Source organism: Capsicum annuum, chromosome 12 (assembly GCF_002878395.1).
Source record: "Capsicum annuum cultivar UCD-10X-F1 chromosome 12, UCD10Xv1.1, whole genome shotgun sequence".
NCBI lineage: Eukaryota > Viridiplantae > Streptophyta > Magnoliopsida > Solanales > Solanaceae > Capsicum > Capsicum annuum.
The window spans coordinates 207,964,483-207,984,084 of record NC_061122.1 but is presented as its reverse complement, the minus strand read 5'-3'; the positions used below and the strand labels follow the sequence as shown (position 1 = coordinate 207,984,084).

The 19,602-nt window shown below is 36.2% G+C and overlaps 2 protein-coding genes across 4 annotated transcripts; both read left to right on the top strand.

Annotated features, from left to right (window-relative positions):
• The first annotated feature begins 267 nt into the window (after positions 1–267).
• LOC107851274 (XIAP-associated factor 1) lies at positions 268–11,735 on the top strand. Of its 3 annotated transcripts, none has more exons than XM_016696227.2 (6): positions 268–406; positions 582–666; positions 2,301–2,436; positions 6,609–6,746; positions 6,852–6,973; positions 11,337–11,735. In XM_016696227.2, exons 2-6 carry the CDS (start codon positions 623–625, stop codon positions 11,497–11,499), a joined length of 603 nt encoding a protein of 200 aa, XP_016551713.1. In that variant the 5' UTR covers positions 268–406; positions 582–622; the 3' UTR covers positions 11,500–11,735. The 3 variants fall into 3 exon arrangements, with proteins under 3 accessions (XP_016551713.1, XP_016551715.1, XP_047256918.1); XM_016696229.2 differs by having other exon boundaries at positions 315–406; positions 602–666; XM_047400962.1 differs by lacking the exon at positions 268–406 and adding an exon at positions 423–499 and having other exon boundaries at positions 602–666.
• Positions 11,736–11,743: 8 nt separating this feature from the next.
• LOC107851275 (XIAP-associated factor 1) lies at positions 11,744–18,337 on the top strand. The gene is made up of 8 exons (XM_047400961.1): positions 11,744–12,495; positions 14,772–14,907; positions 15,146–15,283; positions 15,395–15,516; positions 16,046–16,175; positions 16,538–16,675; positions 16,761–16,864; positions 18,057–18,337. Exons 1-8 carry the CDS (start codon positions 12,452–12,454, stop codon positions 18,196–18,198), a joined length of 954 nt encoding a protein of 317 aa, XP_047256917.1. The 5' UTR covers positions 11,744–12,451; the 3' UTR covers positions 18,199–18,337.
• The last annotated feature ends 1,265 nt before the right edge of the window (positions 18,338–19,602 follow it).

Genomic DNA, 19,602 nt, shown 5'->3' with positions numbered 1-19,602 from the left:
ATACATCCAATGAAGATACATTTTTTCTTTGTAATAAATAATTAGCTAGCGATATATTTTTTTGATCTTGGAACTATCGAGATACATAATTATCTTCCGTTATATACAACAAAGATACATAATTAAATGACGTTTATGAGCTTAGCCCTTTCTCTAACTGATCCAAACTAAGCCCAACAAGCCCAGACCACTACAACAGCCCAATCAAAATATTCAATTCACCCTCCCATTAGAGCGAGTTCTAAACACGCGCATAAAAGGCGCGTGGCAAAACAGCTCTATTAACAATCATAAAAAGTTCGCCCCGTAAGTGAACCAAACTGTACAACTTCCTCAAAGTGAATTCACCGTCCACCGACATCATTCGATCAATCGAAACAACAAATTCCAATTCGGAGAATCTTAGGTTGTTTTTTCTATCTAAACAGATTATTAAATTCTTAATCCAATTTATTTGAAAATTTTAATTGGGATTAAACAAATTCAAATCCTCAGAAATGTAAATTTAATTAGTTACATTATTATCTTTATATTCTGGTTTATTGAATTTTAATCCCTTCTTTTCTTTGTTATTATCTTAGATATATTTTAATCAAATTAGGTGTTTTCTTGGAGGGGAATAATGGCTGTAGCGTCTGATCAAGCCACAAGTATCTGCAGTCACTGGTAAGTTGTTCTCATTCCCATTTAAATTTTTTTTTTTTTGAAGATTTGAAGATAGAAGTGTATAAAGACTATAACTTCCATAATTATTCTTCATTGTTGGTACCTTATCTCGTTCTTGGAGTTTACGTGATGTTTGTTGTTTCAGTTAGATTGTTTGTAGTATTGTTTTGTGATAATCTTGTTTCTGTTACTATCTGTTCTTTTTATAGTAACTATTGTTTTTTATTATTATACTACGTCTTTTTGTACATTGTTTATCTTGAGTTGGGGTCTATTAAAAATCTCTACCTCACCTTTGAGGTAGTGGTACAGACTGCGTACACTCTACCTCTGTAGACCCCACTTTGTGGCAATACAATGGGTATGTTGTTGTTGTTGTTGTAATACTTCCCCCATTTCAAAATAACGGGTAACGTTGTTGCGACCTAACCAATAGGTCACGGGTTCAAGCAATGGAAATAACGTCTTGCAGAAATGCAGTGTAAGACTACATATGATACACCTTGTGATCTGGCCCTTCACCAGATCCTGTGCGTGCATAGCGGGAGCTGTGGTACACCTACTCCTAAAAAATAAGAAGTGTTTTGCTATCTTACCTCTAATTAAATGTCTTGAAGAAAGAAGTGGTTCTTCGATGGTGTAAAACTTCATTATTAAAACAAGGGGTAATTTTGGAAGAAAAATTAATGTAGTTGTGAAATATTACTTATGTTGAAACAAAATGAAAAGGTAAAAAGCCCCAATTTTTTTGAAACGGAGAGAGTATTTTGATTTGCTTTTAGCTGTAATTTTCATGCCCTTTGTGAAGAATGAAAAGTCTTTAAAGATGGGATATTAGTGAGTATTGACAATTGAGATACACCATCTTGGTGTGTTTTTAATGAAATATTAATTTGATTTATCAGCAAAAACTGATCATGATTTTAGCTCGGTCAATAATGCATTAGTTGCAACTTGGGTTCGATAGCGAGCTTGGTCAAACTATCCCTGACCTAGATTGGGCCGGAAACTCCAAAATCCGAAACGTTGGTTAGAGTTCTAAACCTTTCTCAAATAATATGGTAAGCTTGTGATGTGCATAAGGTCCAATATGGAAAAGTAAATGCCAGCTAAGTTGTTGTTGTTGTCTGCTTGTATATTGTGATGGTGGAAGTGTTAATTAGCGTTTTTCTTTTTTGATTTGTTTCAAATGGAGGACGTGAGCTACAGGTGGATTTCTTATTTAATCCTCATTTTCTAAAGATGGAAGTTGAAGAGTTCATGTCTTTAATATATGATGAATGATCACTGGGATTGTGGATAACAACATCAACATACCCAGTGTAAACCCACACAGTGGGGTCTGGGGAGGGTAGAGTGTATGCAGGCCGTACCTCTACCTCAAATTGTGGATAACACCTTGTAAAATATTACAATGAAGTGATTAACCTTTCAGCTCTACTATAAGCTTTAAGGCGTTTAGTTTAACAACGGTTGCCATTTGTGCATGACCAATCATATCATGCTAAATGTCATGTGTATTCATGTTTCACCTTGTATGTTTTTCAGTGTCTTAATATCTTATTCTGGATATGAGCTTTAACTTTGTGGTTGTATATTTATCCTTTGCTAATTTCAAATTGTTATGTTTCCAGTGACAGAGCGATTCCTACTTCCAATCTCGATTTGCATGTTGCTCACTGTTCGCGGAAGCTTGAAAAATGTAAAGTCTGTGGGGATATGATCCCAAAAAGGCATGCAGAGGAACATTTCTTGAGCACTCATGCTCCGGTAAGTGACCCATTTATTTAATGCGTGTTTTACATAAATCCCTACTAGTTAGCTCTAATTACATCTTATCCCAACTTGTATAAAAATTACAAAAAGTCCTGTTTTATTATTTTTTCAATACATTCATTAACAAGGGATACATCTTTGGTGATACATCCAGTGAAACAACTAATGCGCGCTAATTAAAACAACAACAACAAATCCAGTGTATTCCCACCTAGTGGGGTCTGGGGGGTAAGATGTACGCAGTCCATACCTCTACCTCTGATGAAGTAGAAAGGCTGTTTCCGATAGACCCCCGGCTCAAGACACGAGATACCACACAAACACATAGTAAAGCACAGAAGCAGATTACATATCATAAATACGGCACCCATAAGTAATATAAAACAGAGAAAGCAAAGGAAAGCACACAGATTCGTAATAAAACATGGAACACGGAAGACGGAATCATAACAGGAATAAAACCCCCTCCAAGTAATTCCCTACACTAGCGACCCAAACTGGCCCTAATCCTCTGCCGAAATTCGCCCCCTCCAGACCTTCCTATCTAGGGTCATGTCCTCGGTGAGCTGTAACTGTCCATGTCCCGCCTAATCACCTCGCCCCAGTACTTCTTCGGCCTACCCCTACCCCGCCTAAAACCATCCAACGCTAGCCTCTCGCACCTACGGACCGGGGCATCCATGCCCCTCCTCTTCACGTGTCCGAACCATCTCAATCGTGCTTCCCGCATCTTGCACTCCACTGAAGTCACACCAACCTTCTCCCAGATAGTCTCATTCGGAACTCTATCCCCTCTAGTCAGTCCACACATCCAGCGCAACATCCTCATTTCTGCCACCTTCATTTTCTGGATGTGGGAGTTCTTAACTGGCCAACACTCCGCTCCATACAACAAGGCCGGACGGACTACCACCCTGTAGAATTTGCCTTTAAGCTTGGGCGGCACTTCTTATCACACAGCACCCCCGACGCGAGTTTCCACTTCATCCATCCCGCCCCAATACGATGCGAGACATCCTCGTCAATCTCACCGTTACTCTGGATCACGGACCCAAGATACTTGAACTTATCCCTCTTGCATACCTCCTGTGCTACCAGCTTCACTACTACCTCATTCTCCCGCCTCACGTCATTAAACTTGCATTCCACATACTCTATCTTGCTTCTGCTCACTCTGAACCCTTTAGACTCAAGAGTTTGCCTCCACACCTCTAATTTGTCACTCACACCCCCTCGAGTCTCATCTATCAGCACTACATCGTCTGCAAAAAGCATACACCACGGCACCTCCCCTTGAGTGCGCCGCGTCAACACATCCATCACCAACGCAAACAAAAAGGGACTAAGAGTAGATCCCTGGTGCAATCCTGTCAGGACAGTGAAATGCTCTGAGTCTCCTCCCGCCGTCCTCACCTGGGTTTTCGCTCCATCATACATATCCTTAATCACTCTGGTATATGCCAGCGGTACTCCACTCACCTCCAAGCATCTCCAAAGCACCTCCCTGGGGACTTTGTCGTATGCCTTCTCCAGATCGATAAACACCATGTGCAGATCCTTCTTCCGCACCAGGTGGATTGCCTCCGTCGTCGAGCGGCCGGGCATAAATTCGAACTGGTTTTCCGAAATAGACACTATCCGTCTTAGCCTCATCTCGACCACTCTCTCCCAGATCTTCATAGAGTGACTCAATAACTTAATCCCCCTATAGTTATTGCAACTCTGAATGTCCCCCTTATTCTTATAAAGAGGGACCATGGTACTCCACCTCCACGCCTCGGGCATCTTTGCCGTCCTGAAGATTTCATTAAACAATCCAGTCAACCACCTTACACCAGCCTCTCCAACGAACTTCCAAAACTCCACCGGTATCTCATCCGGCCCCGTCGCCCGACCCCTTCGCATCCTGCGGACAGCTTGTCTAATTAAAAAAATAACAAAAATTTACTTAATCACTCTTCATATATTTGAATTAGCAGGCAAAAATTCCCAACAAGACGTAATTAATTATTATGTAAATTTTCAAAATATCCTTCTCACCATTCTATTTGCAGAATCAATCTTTTCCTCTTTTCTCTGTTTTTTGTTGCTGCGATTTTTTTCAACGATTCGTCAAAACATGTCTCATTGAACATCTCAATTACTTCGTTTGACAAAATTTCTTCAAATTCTTTTATAAACTTGGCATTACACGAGCTGTCAAACCTTGGAGGATGTTGTGAAATCTCATCAATGACATATTTCATACCCTGAAAATAGAGTTACTTGTTAATTAAACGTATCGGTCAACTAAATCATGTATCGATAGATAAAAAATACATGAGATACATTATAATATATATTTGTAAACATATGAATAAAAAACAGGGATAAATATTCTATGTATATATGAGTCACATAGAACAAAAATATGTTATATATTTCTTTATATTAAAAATGTATCTTCTTCAATTGTAAAATGTATCTCTTTATAACATATCTAGGAAATATTATGTATCTATTGCTCCTACTTATGTATATCAAGGTATCTTTAGTAAAAAATACAAGAGATACATTACACTAATCTTTTTAAAAATACATAACAATAGAGAGATACATAAAAATATTTATGTAACATACGCAGAGATCTAAGATGAAAAGTTATTCGATGCACTTAACATAGATGAAACATAACTATAGAGAGATACATAAAAATACTTATGTAACATACACATAGATCTGAGATGAAAAACGTATTTGATGCAATCCTAACATCCTTCACTGGACCGGATATTACTCCGTGAGAAACATATGCGCATTTCTGATTGCTGGATACTCACATGCAACAGATTTACACAGCTATATATAAATGTACAATATGAATAGCGTATACGTACAAGTATTTGATGCAGTTGAGAATTGAGGGAGATGAAGATGGTTATCAGCACCAGTGTTACTTTATTTTGCTTAGAACTGTTTTCACAAGTAGTAAAGGTGATAGAAAAAGCATGTGGAATAGTGGGGTATGAGAAATGGGCATGATTTGACTATTATTACTAAAATGACCTTGTGTTTTTCCTGTTGCCGTTATAAAACGGAACGTGTGTAAGAAGTGGGGGAGAGTCGTCGTTATGGGCATGATAGTTTTCTGGAAAATACTTTAAAGGAGGAGGAGGTTAGACATTAATGGTATTAAATTGGTGAAGAGATGATATTTGGGCAAATTTTTAGGGGGCAATTAATATATCCTAATTATTAGGGTAGAAGTTATATATCTGAAAATTTAAAGAGAGAGAGAATGTAAATTAGGGATATTTATAATGTTTACTAAGTGAAGGAATTTTTAGTATTTTAGGTAACTTAAGTTATGGTTTTGTGAAATTTATCCTTATTTAATTTCTTTGTTTTTGTGGATGATGCCGAGGGGTTTTCCGGGGAAAAGAATCCATTTTCCCTTTTATTGCACTCTCACCTTTTACATTCAAAGAGTTTTCAATTCCCTGTAACTGTAATATTAAAAGAGTTAGTGCCTTTTTGAGATAGATTGCTCCATTGATCAATTCTATTTATCTCCGTCCAGTTTGCTTCAAAGTGTTTATGTGAATATGCATTTTTTAAAGCTCTGTGTGTTCATAAATACATATTTTGTGTATGTTGTTTCATGGTTATTCAAGAAAGATAGAACTTATTTCTTTATTTTAGTTATTCAATAACATTATGTCTGCTGCAAGGGTTGCAACTTAATTCTTTGTATAAAAAGATAGGCCTTAAAACAGCATTATCCGATCCTATTCTTAACAATTAATAAATCACATTAAGTACACATTGTTTGTTAATGTCAGACTTTTCAGATGCTGTCTGCTATCATTAAAAAAGCTGCATTTAAGCTTTCAGCTTGTCCTGCACCTAGTTTCAGGGCTTAGGAGGGCTTGAGCAGAATCTTTAAGAACACTCTATTTAAATTATACCTCTAACTTCTTCTCAAGTTTTTGCATTTGATGAAAATATGTTGTATTCCTACCCACCTACTTGGCTTCTATCATTCTGTTCTGATTGATGGGAAAGATACCTTCCCTCCTCCCTTTCCGGGGCTGGAGGATAACATTCTTTTCACACTTCTTCATAGTTAAATTCTTAAGTATGCCAACTACGAACATTTTGATGTGATTTTATGTATGAATTTTTAGGTAGCATGTTCTTTGTGTAGCGAGACTGTGGGGCGTGAGATATTAGCTGTTCATAAAGGTGAAAATTGCCCACAAAGGATTGTGACATGCGAGTATTGCGAGTTTCCGCTGCCCACAATTGATTTATATAAGCATCAGGTTGTAATGACTATCTATGATTATCCTTCTTTCTATTTTGTACTTTTTCTGGGTAAATGTTTGAATCAGTATCCTGTTGTTATAATACCTGCATTCCTTTACCAGGAAGTATGTGGGAATAGAACAGAACTCTGCCATCTGTGTAGCAGATATATTAGGCTTCGTGAAAGAGATGTCCATGAGAGTAGATGCAATGGAAGTGCAAACAACATTGCAGAATCTTCCAGGTAGTGCAACCTTCAATTGTTCATTTAGTAGACATTTTTCATGTCTCCAAGGTCGTTTTGAGCCTTTCTTTCAAACATGAGAAGATTTTGGCTTTGATTTTTTGGTCATATTTACGAGGTTCCACTGTCAGCTCATTGGAAACATGCATCTATCTGTCCTTCTGACCTTAATGATTTTTTTTGATAACCCCTTCTTACCCTAATGTTATTGACACCGGACATGCATTTGTCATGACTCTTACATATTTAGAGACTCTTGAACTTCGAAGTTTGTCAAATTTACAGTACATTGGTGGATTTTGGCATGCATGTTTGAGAAAAGGGGACTTTAGATCTTTTTTCAGTAAATAGTTTAAATAGTACACTATATGAGAAACCTGGTGTTGAGAATCAAAAGATTTTAATAAGCAAATGAACAATTAGTTTTTCCTCGTTTTAAACAAGTGTTTACATAATTTGTTTTCTTGGTGTAAAAGTAGTTTCATTGATAATTAGATCAGTATATGGACTTTTTGGAGTTACTAGGGAGGAGATGTTATAATTGACTAGCAGTCTTTTGTAACTTTTGATTTTGGTACCTTCTAGGTACTTCAAGTCAATAAACCATTACCTTATTTAAAAAAAAAAAAAGCAACTTTTGGTACCTTCTTGATACTAAAAGAAGGATAATTGGGTGTGCACATTAGCAATTCCCTCTTTAGTTCACCGTATTCATCTTCATTTGCGGAGGTGTTGGCATCTCTTTCAGTTTGATGAATTGTGACTTGTGGAAGTTCTGCTGAATCAAAATTTGCCAATTCTTTGTCTGTGAAGACGATCTCTCTGTACTCAAACTATCATAGACAAGCAACTTGAATTAAAAAATGATCATTGTCATTTGTAATTGAAAAGCTAAATAGGGAACTGCCTATAAATCTTGTATAGCATACTAGTTGCAACTTTTATGACTAAGTCATTTGTATTTAAATCTTAAAAGTAACTGAATGTAAGGTCACAATTACCTTGTTACTGTATCTTTTGAACATCATTTTCTTCAAATATTCATTGAAAAGTAAAAATCATCTTGGGATGATCTACTTCATAAATAACTTCCTATGTCTTTTAAGCCATCAAAAACTTTCATACCCAAATTTCATTTTGACTTGGGTTGACACCGGCGAATACATAAACTATATGTGAGAAATATAAGAGAAGAATATTATCGAATTGTTGCATCTACATGATTACCCTGAGACCCTATTGTAGACACTACATAATCCTTTTCCAACTAGGATACTACATTGCAATTCTTTTCCAAGTAGGATTCTATTTAACATTCCTATTCCTATTGATATTTTAACACTCCTCCTCAAGCTGGTGCATACAAGTCATATGTTCAAAGCTTGTTAAAATGTAATTAATACGAGGAATGGTGGAGGACTTGACGAAGATATCTATAAGTTGATTACTCGACTTCACAAATTTCATAACGATCTCCGAAGACTATTTTTTCTCTAACAAAGTCAATCAATCTCAATGTGCTTAGTCCTCTAATGATGAACTTGGGCTATTAGTGAGTTGGACTTTGCGCCCATCTCATGAAAAAGTTTTGTTTGATTTTCTGTTCTCCTCATTAAGGATTTGGACTTAATCATAGGACTAAATCAGAACTAGTGATGCGTGTTCGCAGAAATTGTACTGAACTGCCAGAAAAATCGAAAGGGTCTGAAAGCTCTCGTCGAAAAACTGACATAAAATTATATGGGTAGGTCAGAATGGTGGCACGACCCTACAGGAAAAGAGATTATATGGGTAGGGTTGAAATGATGGCATGACCCTACTAAAAAAGAGAAATTATATGGGTACGGTTGGAATGATGGAACGACCCTACTGAAAAAGAGAAATTATATGGGTAGGGTTGGAATGATGGCACAATCCTACTGAAAAAAAGATTATATGGGTAGGGTCGGAGTGACAACACGACCCTACTAAAAAAGAGAAATTACATTGGTAGGATTGGAATGATGGCACGACCCTATACAAATCAAATTTGAGGAGTCACCGGAAAGAGGCATGGAACTACACCAATTAGATTCGAGGAGTCATTGGAAAGATGCACGGTGCTATGCAACTCAGATAAAAGAAAGTATGAGAAGATGCACGATACTATGCAAATTAAAAATGAGAAGTAGTCCGGAGAGATGCACGGTGCTACGCAAATCAGATATGAGAAAGTAGTCACTAGAAAGATGCACGATGCTATGTAAATCAAATATGAGAAAATAGTCACAGGAAAGAAAACAATCAGTGCATGTGTAGGAAAGTACTTGATTTGGAATAGATAGATTTGAGTTGAAAGGGAAGACAATCAAAATTAATAATTTAACTTATATATACAGATCGGCCATTACACTTACTATATAGGTGTCAAGTGTAATTGTGAATCTAAAGTTAAACATGAACTCGAGTACACCTTTTAAAGGATGGGGGATCAGATAACTAGCTACAAGAGTAACGAATAATGTCGGGGCTATTGCGAGTAATAAGATCCTCATATTAGTAATGAATTCTTTCTAGTATGTGATTGAATTCCTACGTGGAGCCTTTGTAAAACCTTAAAAGGTATAGCTTTTGATGCTCACAGGTTGCACGAATTATTTGTTTTTATGTTAACGTCATGATATTTTTTTTGGGTCTAGCCCATCATAATGAAGTGGGAGATGTTGGATTTTTCTAGCTGGGTTGTGGGTTGCTCCATGTGGGCTGACTCGACCCAATTAGGAAAGATAAGGTTAAGAACTTTAAAACTGAAAGAAAATTAAGCAGAAGTTATCACACTTGATAACTTGTATGGTTATTAACGTGATAATGGGGATTCAGAAACTGCTTCTTTTTTACTTAAAAAGACAGAACAAGTGTATCTTTAAATCATATTTGAGTAATTTTTTCTTTTTCTCAAAAGCTTCCACAATAACATAAACACGCAATAGCAAGACACAAGTTAGTTTGTGATTTCTAACTTTGATTCCAAGAGATTCACAGTAGACTTGGGATAAATTATTTTGATGGTGAAATCAACAATCTCCGTTGCATAATAAATGTACACAATTCGTTGTTTTCTCCCCTCGATTTAATCGACAATTGGCCATCAAAAAGATAGAAAGTTATCTTGGGTCTTCTATCTAAGGAAATGAGGAGATTGACGAAGATGTCACTCATCGTATTGGTGCAGGGTGGATGAAATTGAGACTCACATCTGGAGTCCTGTTTACTAAAAAAGTGCCACCAGAACTTAGAGGTAAGTTCTAATGAGTGTTTGTTAGACCAACTACGTTGTATGAGGCGTGTGTTGGCCAGTCAAGAACTCTCATGTTTAGAAAATGAAAGTTGCAAAGTAAGGATGTTGTGATGGATGTGTGGGCATATTAGGAGAGATATGATTAGAAATGAGGATATTTGAATCAATGTGGGAGTGACTTCGGTGGAGGACAAGATGCCGGAAGCAAGACTGAGATGGTTTCACCATGTGAAGAAGAGATGTACGAATGCCTCAACGCATAGATGTGAGAGGTTGGCAATAGATGGTTTCAGGAGAGGTAGAGGTAGGTTGAAGAAGTGTCAAGGAGTGGTGATTAGACAAGACATGACACAATTTTAGCTAACTGAGAACATGACCTTAGATAGGAGGTTGTGCAGGATATAGATTAGTGTAGTAGATTAGTAGGTAGCAGAGCTTTTAATAGTTAATCCTTCCCTACTACTAGCTATAGTATTATTCTTGTAGTTTCTTGTTCTTGATTTTTTTTAATCTTGTTACTACCTGTTGTTTCATGTATCTTGAGTAGCGTATTAGTTTGTTATAGTTACCATTCGTCATGCTTTCGCATCCGTTACTTTTTTTCTAGATTGCTTTGATTTGTTTTTCCTTGAGCGGGGAGTGTATATCAGAAACAACCTCTCTACCCCTAGCGTAAGGGCAAGGTCTGCGTGCACTCTAGCCTCTCCAAACCCCACTTTGTGGGACAACACCATTGTTGTTGTTGTAACAATTGTTAGCTCACACAATGCCCTACGTTTTTTTTTTTTAAAATAATAGGTGAAAAGGTGTGTGATTTTACCGTCTTTGTGGAAGTTAATGAACTCAAGGTGCTCCCAGATACGTGCATGTGGTTGTTCATATTGCTTACACATGTCTTTCCCTATAAAACTTGCCATCTGAACCATCGTCTGGTATTGTTTCCATCATGTCTCATCCAATAAAGTGAATGCACTTCTAAGCCATGTACTAAACTCTCTGCAACTGTATTGTGCTGCTATATCTTGTGTTGTATGACAAGTTCCCTGGTCTTTACTTTTTTCGTCGTGTTTCTGGTGATCTTTGAAGGAACACTATTCCAGCTGAGAGAGATCTTGGTGCTCCGGCCAGAAGACAGCCACATGACGTTTCCAGGAAGCGGCTTCTATTTACAATTGCAATAACGGGCATTGCTGTTTTGTTTGGCTCACTTATTTTCCAGAGGAAAGCTGAAGAAAGTCCAGTGCACTAGCATCTTTACTTTAATCCATCAACTCTTAGGTTTTGTCTGAGAAGTTAATATAACCATGTCCGCATCCTAGAGTTCAGAATGTAACCATGCAATCAAAGACGAGTTCCGCTAATACATGAACAGATACTGTTGTATGTAATCAATTTGTACCTTTTATTTATCAAAGTTATGTAATTGCCTTGTTGAACACTTCGGCCGAGGCGAAATACATATCGATGGCGATGACTGTCTGTGAATTGAGATGGTTGAAGCATAGTTTGGGGGTGGGTCATAGAGTGTCCGGTAAATGTATATTGTGAGAGTTTAGGGGTATTGTATATTGGTTGGAATTCTTTTTTTCTTATATAATCAACAAAACAAACGTACTGAAATAGATTCACTATGTGCGAGATGAGTTGTGCTTAGTTGTAGTATATCTCGAATTGGAAGTGAGGAGTGCTTATAATCCGAGCAACTCCCTCATGTTACTTATGCGGAGTTGCTAATATCTTTACGAAGAATGCACCAAGTGTTATTAAATATGAATGTAAATAAGCTAATTATATATTTGGTAAATGTATATTGTGACAAATATGGGTAATTGGAATCCTAATAGGTTATGTTTAGGGTTTAGGTTTTTTATGTCTTTTTATACAAATATAATTACATCGTGCAGCTAATGAGAAAAAAATCTTTCAAATATTGTCTAGTCTTTTTGTGTTTCAGGTTCGTTTGATTGTAGCAGAATTTTACGTTGTTTTTTTAATTTAATCAAACACTTCAATTCTGAAGTAGATTTATCTGAAATTTTAATTGGAAATCGACAAATTCAAATAGAGCTGGATGTGTTTATAGTAGATTGAATCGAACCAATTTAATTAGTTACCCTATAATCTTTCTTGTCGATTATTGAATTTTAATTAACCTTTTACTTTGTTATTCTCTTAGAGATTTTTCCTTTTTGAGGGGAATAATGGCTGTAGCTTCTGATCAAACCACAAGTATCTGCAATAACTGGTAAGTTGTCCTAACTTAATTTTTGTTTGATGATAAATTTTATGAGTAGATTATTTTTAAAAAACAATATTATTTGTTATTGAAAATTGATCAATTACAAAAAATCTTACTTTTCGTATGATCATAAATTTTAAGAGTAGATTTCTTTTTTTAAAAAAGTTGAAATATTATTTATTATTGAAAGTTGATCTGTTACAAAAATTAGCTCAGACTAATTTTGGATGAAATTTCTCTTTCATTCATGAAATTTTAAGTATTGTCCAATAAACACAATTTTAAGTTTCAAAAACTATTTTTCAAAACGTACTTCAAATATTCTTCTTTTTTTTTTCAAGTTTCAACTAAATACATGGTCAAATACTAAATTTTCTGTCAATAAAATCTTCAAAACTACTTTTCTTTTCTAACTTAGATTTGACAAAATAAATTATCTTTTATGTTAGATGAACATGGACCCTACAAATAATAAACTAATAAAAAGACCGCATTTTGACCTATCAAACTACTAACCGAATCTCCTATAAGGCTCTGACAACCATAATATATGACTTATGACGAAATTTTTTGGATGATTATTCAACTTTGTATTCGTTAATACATAAAAAATATTTTTATTCATTATTAAAATTAATTTACTTTGCTTCGATTATCGCAAAAAGATCACTTTAGGTAAATAAGCTAAAAATGAATAACAAGCCAACTTTTATGCCTTGTGATCATGTAATGTTGCTTTGTTCAACTGGACCTACTTTCACTAGGTGGAAAGAATTAATGTTTTCTTTTAAAAAAATACCTCTTGTACTATCAGCAGGAAAGACTAGCTTTTCTTTAATTCGATTTTTAAATGGAGAATTGGAATAGAAGTTATTGAGATATAAAGCCTTTTAATATATGGATCTTTTAAAATTTTATTATTTGTCCGGTTCATGTCTACATGGCATGAAAAATTAATTTATTTTCTCAAGTCAGAGTGACTTTGTAAGACATAAAATCATAAGTTAGGCGACTTTGCCAAATAATTCCACGTACTTAAGTGGCCTTTTGAGAAATTTATTCTTAGAAGTGTATGAGAGAACTTTAACTTCCATAACTATTTCATGTTTTTGTTACCTTAGCTGGAATTTATGTAGACAATATTTAGGTTTGCATTTAACTGCAATTTCTTGTCTTCTACTGAAGTGAAGAAGGAAAGGTCTTTGTAGATAGGATAGTAGTGTGCATTGACAATTTGATACACCATCTTGGTGTGTTTTTAATGAAGTAACATTTGATTTATCAGCAAAACATCATCATGATTTTTTCTTTGGTTAATGGGATGCTTTAGTTCCAAGTTGGGTCTTTCGATTTATTATTATTATTTGCAATGTGCATGTGGTTCGATATCGTAGGTTGTTATGTTGATGGAAGTATTAATTGGTAAGAGGATGCGTGAGGTGTAAGAGGTCAGTTACAGCAGGCGTGAGGAGAGGTAGAGATAGGCCAAAGAAAAAAATTGAGGGAGGTGATTAAACAAGATATGACACAACTTCAGCTGACTAAGTACAAGATCTTAGATAGGAAGCTCCGGAGGTCTAGGATTTGAGCAGAAGGCTAGTAGGTAGCTGAGTGTTGTCATGCTTTGTGGGAAGGGGTCTAGCCTCCTCTCCTCTTCTTTTTAGTTGTATTCCTTAGCTATCACCTATTTTCTTATTCTTCGACGTTCACTACCATCTGTTGCTGCATTTGTTTTATATTGCTACTTTGTTGTTTGATATTTCTTACAATCCTGCATTGGGTACATTTCGTTTGAGCCGAGGGTCTACTAGAAACAATCTCCCTATCCCCACAAAGGTAAGGGCAAGGTCAGAGTACATCCGACCCTCCCTAGCTATACCCCGTTTGTGGGATTACATTGAGTATATTGTTGTTGCTGTAATTCATTTCGCAACGGGGCTGTGTGAGCTACAGGAGAACGTAGACTTATTATTTAATCCTCATTTTCTGCCAATGGAAGCTGAGAGTTCATGTCTTTAATATATGATGAATGGTAGCTGGGATTATGGATAACACATTGTAAAATTTTACAATGAAATGCCGAACCTTCCAGCTCTACTCTTTCTACCTTGCAATCTAAGAAGTAAGACGTACAGTTTAACAGCCGTTGACATTTGTGTATGACTAATCACATCATGCTAAATGTCATATTTGTCAGCTTCTTCATATCTTATTCTAAATATGATCTTTGCCTATGCAGTGGTATATTCATCATTTGCTAATTTGAATCGTTATGTTTCCAGTGACAGGGAGATTCCTTCTTTGAATCTCGATTTGCATGTTGCTCACTGCTCACTGAAGCTTGAAAAATGTAAAATCTGTGGGCTTATGGTTCCCAAAAAACATGCAGACAAACATTTCTTGAAAAAGCATGCTCCGGTCAGTGAACCTATTTGTTTACTTCTCAAGTTCTGGTATTTCATGAAGTTATGTTTTGTATCCCCACCAACTCTGCTTCTATCATCCTGGTCTGATTTACAGGGAAAGAATCCTCTCCCCCCGCCCTCCTTTTTGAGGGCTCAGGGTTCGGGGATAACATTCTTGATCTTCATAGTTGCAGCTCTTTAATAAGCCAATAACAACTTTTTAATGTGATTTTATGCATGTTAATTTTCAGGTAACCTGTTCCTTATGTAACGAGACAGTAGAGCGTGAGGAATTAGCTGTTCACAAAGGTGAAAATTGCCCACAAAGGATGCTGGCATGCGAGTATTGCGAGTTTCCGTTGCCTGCAATTGATTTAATTGAACATCAGGTTACAACGACTACTATCTATGATTGGGCTTTTTGTTCTATTTTGTACCTTTTCTGGTAAATGATTGTACTATTGTATCCTGCTGTTATAATATCTGCATTCGTTTACCAGGAAGTATGCGGGAATAGAACAGAACTCTGCCATCTGTGTAGCAGATATATTATGCTTCGTGAAAGAAGTGTCCATGAGAGTAGATGCAATGGAAGCACAAATAACATTACAGAATCTTCCAGGTATTACGGGCCTAAAATGTTTATTTATTTGGCATTTTTCATGTCTCGGAGGTCGTTTTGAACCTTTCTCTCAAAGTTGAGCAGACCTTGGATTTTATTCTTTGGTGATGTTTATGAGGTCCAACTGTCAAAGCTCATCGGAATCACACCAGGGTTGTGAGCTGCTAGAAAATGTGGATTTCTTATTGAATCCTCATCTTCATCCAATTTAGTTGAAGAGTTAATGTCTTCAATGTATGACGAATTATCATTGTGATTGTCAATAACACATTGTAAAATTTGACAATGAAGAGATGAACTTCCGGATCTAATCTTTCTATCTTCCAATCTAGAAGCTGTAAGACGTGTACTCTAATAGCGGTCGCAATTTGTGCATGACCAATCATATCATGCTAAATGTCATGTTTATTGAAGTTTAACCTTGTATGCGTGTTGGCTTCTTCTAATCTTATTCGAAATATGATCTTTAGAGTATGTGGCTTGCATATTCATCATTTGCTAATTTGAACTGTTTTGTTTCCGGTGACAGAGCGATTCCTTCTTCCAATCACGATTTTCATGTTGCTCACTCCTCCCCGAAGCTTGAAAAATGTAAAACATGTGGCGATATGGTTCCAGAAAAAGATGCAGAAGAACATTTCTTGAGAACTCATGCTCCGGTAAGTGAACCTGTTTGTTTTATCTCTTAATTTTTTTGTCAATGATGCCGAGGGATTTTACAGGGAAAATGTTCGCTTTTCTCTTCTCTAATTGCATTCTCAACTAGTACAGGCAAGAGGTTCTCGTGTACCTACAACTATATCAATTCACCCCAATAGATTTTAGTCCCTTTGGAGATAGATATCTAGATTTGATCAATTCAATTCCTTTATTTTCCTTCCAGTTTGCTTCTAGAAACTGTTTATGTGAATATGCACGTTTGTATTTTGCGAGGGCTAGGGGATAACATTTCTTCCCCACTTCTTCATTGTTGCAAGCCAACTTTAAACTTTTTAATGTAATTTTATGCATGAATTTTCAGGTAGCATGTTCTTTGTGTAACGAGACAGTGGAGCGTGAGGTATTAGCTGTTCACAAACGTGAAAATTGCCCACAAAGGGTCGTGACATGCGAGTATTGCAAGCATCCTTTTCCTGCAATTGATTTATTTAAGCATCAGGTTACAGTGACTTCCCATTTTGTACCTTTTATGAAAGTTTGAACTTCAGTATTCTGCTACAATAATATCTGCATTCCTTTACCAGGAAGTATGTGGGAATAGAGCAGAACGCTGCCATCTGTGTAGCAGATATATTAGGCTCTGTGATAGAAATGCCCATGAACGCAGGTGTAATGGAAAATCTTCCAGGTATACGGACCTCAAACTTTGGTTTCGTAGACATTTTTCGTGTATCCAAGGTCGTTTTGAACCTTCGTCTCAAAGTTGAGTAGAGTTAGCTTTGATTCTTACGTGATGTTCATGAGGTACAATCGTCGGTCCATTGAAAATATGCATCTTTTGATCTTTTTGTTATTCTTACCTTACATGCATTTCATGCTTATTTTTTTGCTTTCCTCTGTTGTTGGTACAAGTGGTCTATGGATCTTGTCTCAATGATTATTGAGCTCTTCAATGACCTAGAACCCCTTCCTTAACCATCCGCCCAGCCGCACGGCACAGTCCCCACAACCCCTCTAACCTGAAGACCAAAAGAAAAGAAACATTCTGTAAAGATGCACTGTGGTGTGTGGCCATGATATAACGAGCCTAACCTCATCGTGGCTAGATATCATGAACGGTCCTTGGTTAGTGATCGTGACTAAGACACCTGACATGATAGAGGGTATATAGGTTCCAGCTTGTAATATTTTCTTGATATGGTGTTGAGTCAACTTCTGTTGCTGGCAACAGGTCAAGTCTGCTTGTTAGTAACTGTCACAAGGCATGCTACCATGTAATACTTTTTGCTTTTCGATTCAATCCATATTGGATAAGTTGCTTTTTGTCAGAAAAAAAAAACATGCTTTTTGGGGGAGGGATATTGTTTCATCAATCGAGTCATAGGTTTCTAACATATTGATACCTAATGATTTTCCACAAGGTGGTGACAAAACGTATCACTTGTACAACTATTTCTCTATCTAAATTTGACCGGAATTTAGGAAGTTCCTTTTTTGACATCATTATTCAAAGAATATTTGATAGTTAAAAATAACTTTTGGTCATGTTACGCAAGAAGAAAGTCCATTTTTCTGAGCTATGTATGTTGATGAAGAAAATCAGTATTCATTTTATACATAGCAAAACTAAAATGATACCAAACGTGGTACTAGTTATGTTTGTTTTAACACGTGAATAATTCACTTCCTAACCAGCAACCGAACGACTCCTGAGTAATAGTAACACACAAATACACAGCATTAGTCAGCTTATTTGTAAATACACTTCCAAACCCTCAACTAATACTCTGCAACTGTACTATTATGCTGCTATATATCTTATGTTGTATGACAAGTTCCCTGGTCTTTATTTATTCGTCGTGTTTCTGGTATCTTTGAAGGAACACTAGTCAAGCTGAGAGAGATCGTGGCGCTCTCAGAACGCAGCAACATGAAGGTCCCAAGCCGCCACGCGTACTTACAATTGCAATAATAGGCATTGCTGTTGTGTTAGGCGCACTTTTTTACCAGAGGAAAGCTTAAGACAGTCAAGTGCCCTAGGAGATTTACTTACAATACATCAAATGATACTTTTATCAAACTGAGTTTCTTACTGTACTTCATTATTTACCTACAAGCAATTAATATGCAAATCAGAGACGAGTTTTAATGCATAAATAGATACAGTTATATCACTAGTTGATCAAAATATTGTATTTGCCTTCTTGAAAATAATCACATCTATGATACAAGGAATAGTAGATGCTATGGGCGGCAATGATTTATTTGGAGTAACAGATGTAGAATGTTTCCCTGATGATTAGGTGCATTTGGTTGGGAAAAAAATTCAAATATTGGCATTCCCCTATGTCCTAACCAAGTCAAGGAACTTTGGCTAAAAATTGTTGGTGAGAATTACAATAATATTACAACTGAAAAAATTACAACTGAAGAAGAATAAAAGTTATATTCTTCTCCGGCTGGACACGGATATCTCACTCTATTTAAGTAGATTATTTTTTACTGGTCCAACAGTAATCTTCTTGTTTTTTATCGGTCCAGCAGTAATCTTCTTGACTTGTCCCCTCCAGGATACAACAGTCACAACTCAACAACTCTAGACAAGAGTTGAGTTCAAAGCTCCAAACACCTCACTTCAACTAATAAACTCTCTTTTTTACAACTATTGTGAACTCTATATTTTCTTGTACTTTCAAAAAATATGCAAGGTCATCACTATGTATAGGTGAAAAATCTTTCATGCAATGAATTGGAAGAATAAATGGATAGTAAAGAAAGAAGATCAATGGTCTATATGTTACAAAAGTTACAACACAAAGAGTAGAATAATAGAGGAATAAAAAGTGAGAAGTTACATGAATCTCAAGGAAAATGATAGCCAATTCAGCTAACATAACCAAGAGTTAAATGAGAAAGAAGCCATGCACGTCCCTTGCCATTTAATTCAATTAGACTTAAGGCATATTATGTCATCAGTTTAAAAGAGATAAATAGGCATGTTTTGCCTGTAAAGACAAATGAACTAAGTGCCTAAATGGAACTTAAAGCACTTAAGGTGCTTAATGTCACTAAATGGCATGTAGCAATCACTACACTTTTGGCAAAAAACAAGAACAAAATAATATTGTAAGTATTAAAATGCTACTCCATCAACCCCCACTCATTTTAATATTAGATAAGAGAATCTATTAGCTGAAGGAAGACTGTCATGCATAATGAAGTTGTGCTCTGCATTGAACCTCCACTTAGTAAAATAATAATTTTTACTCTAGAGTCATAGTGGTCTCAGACTTAAACTATGACTGCTTAAGGGAAATAAAAAGGTTACTGCTTACACATAATAGTCAAGTTGCTGACATAAGCTTTATAGTCAGCACGTTACGGCTTTGTGTTATCCCGATTTCATGAGTGTCTTTGAGAGTGAGT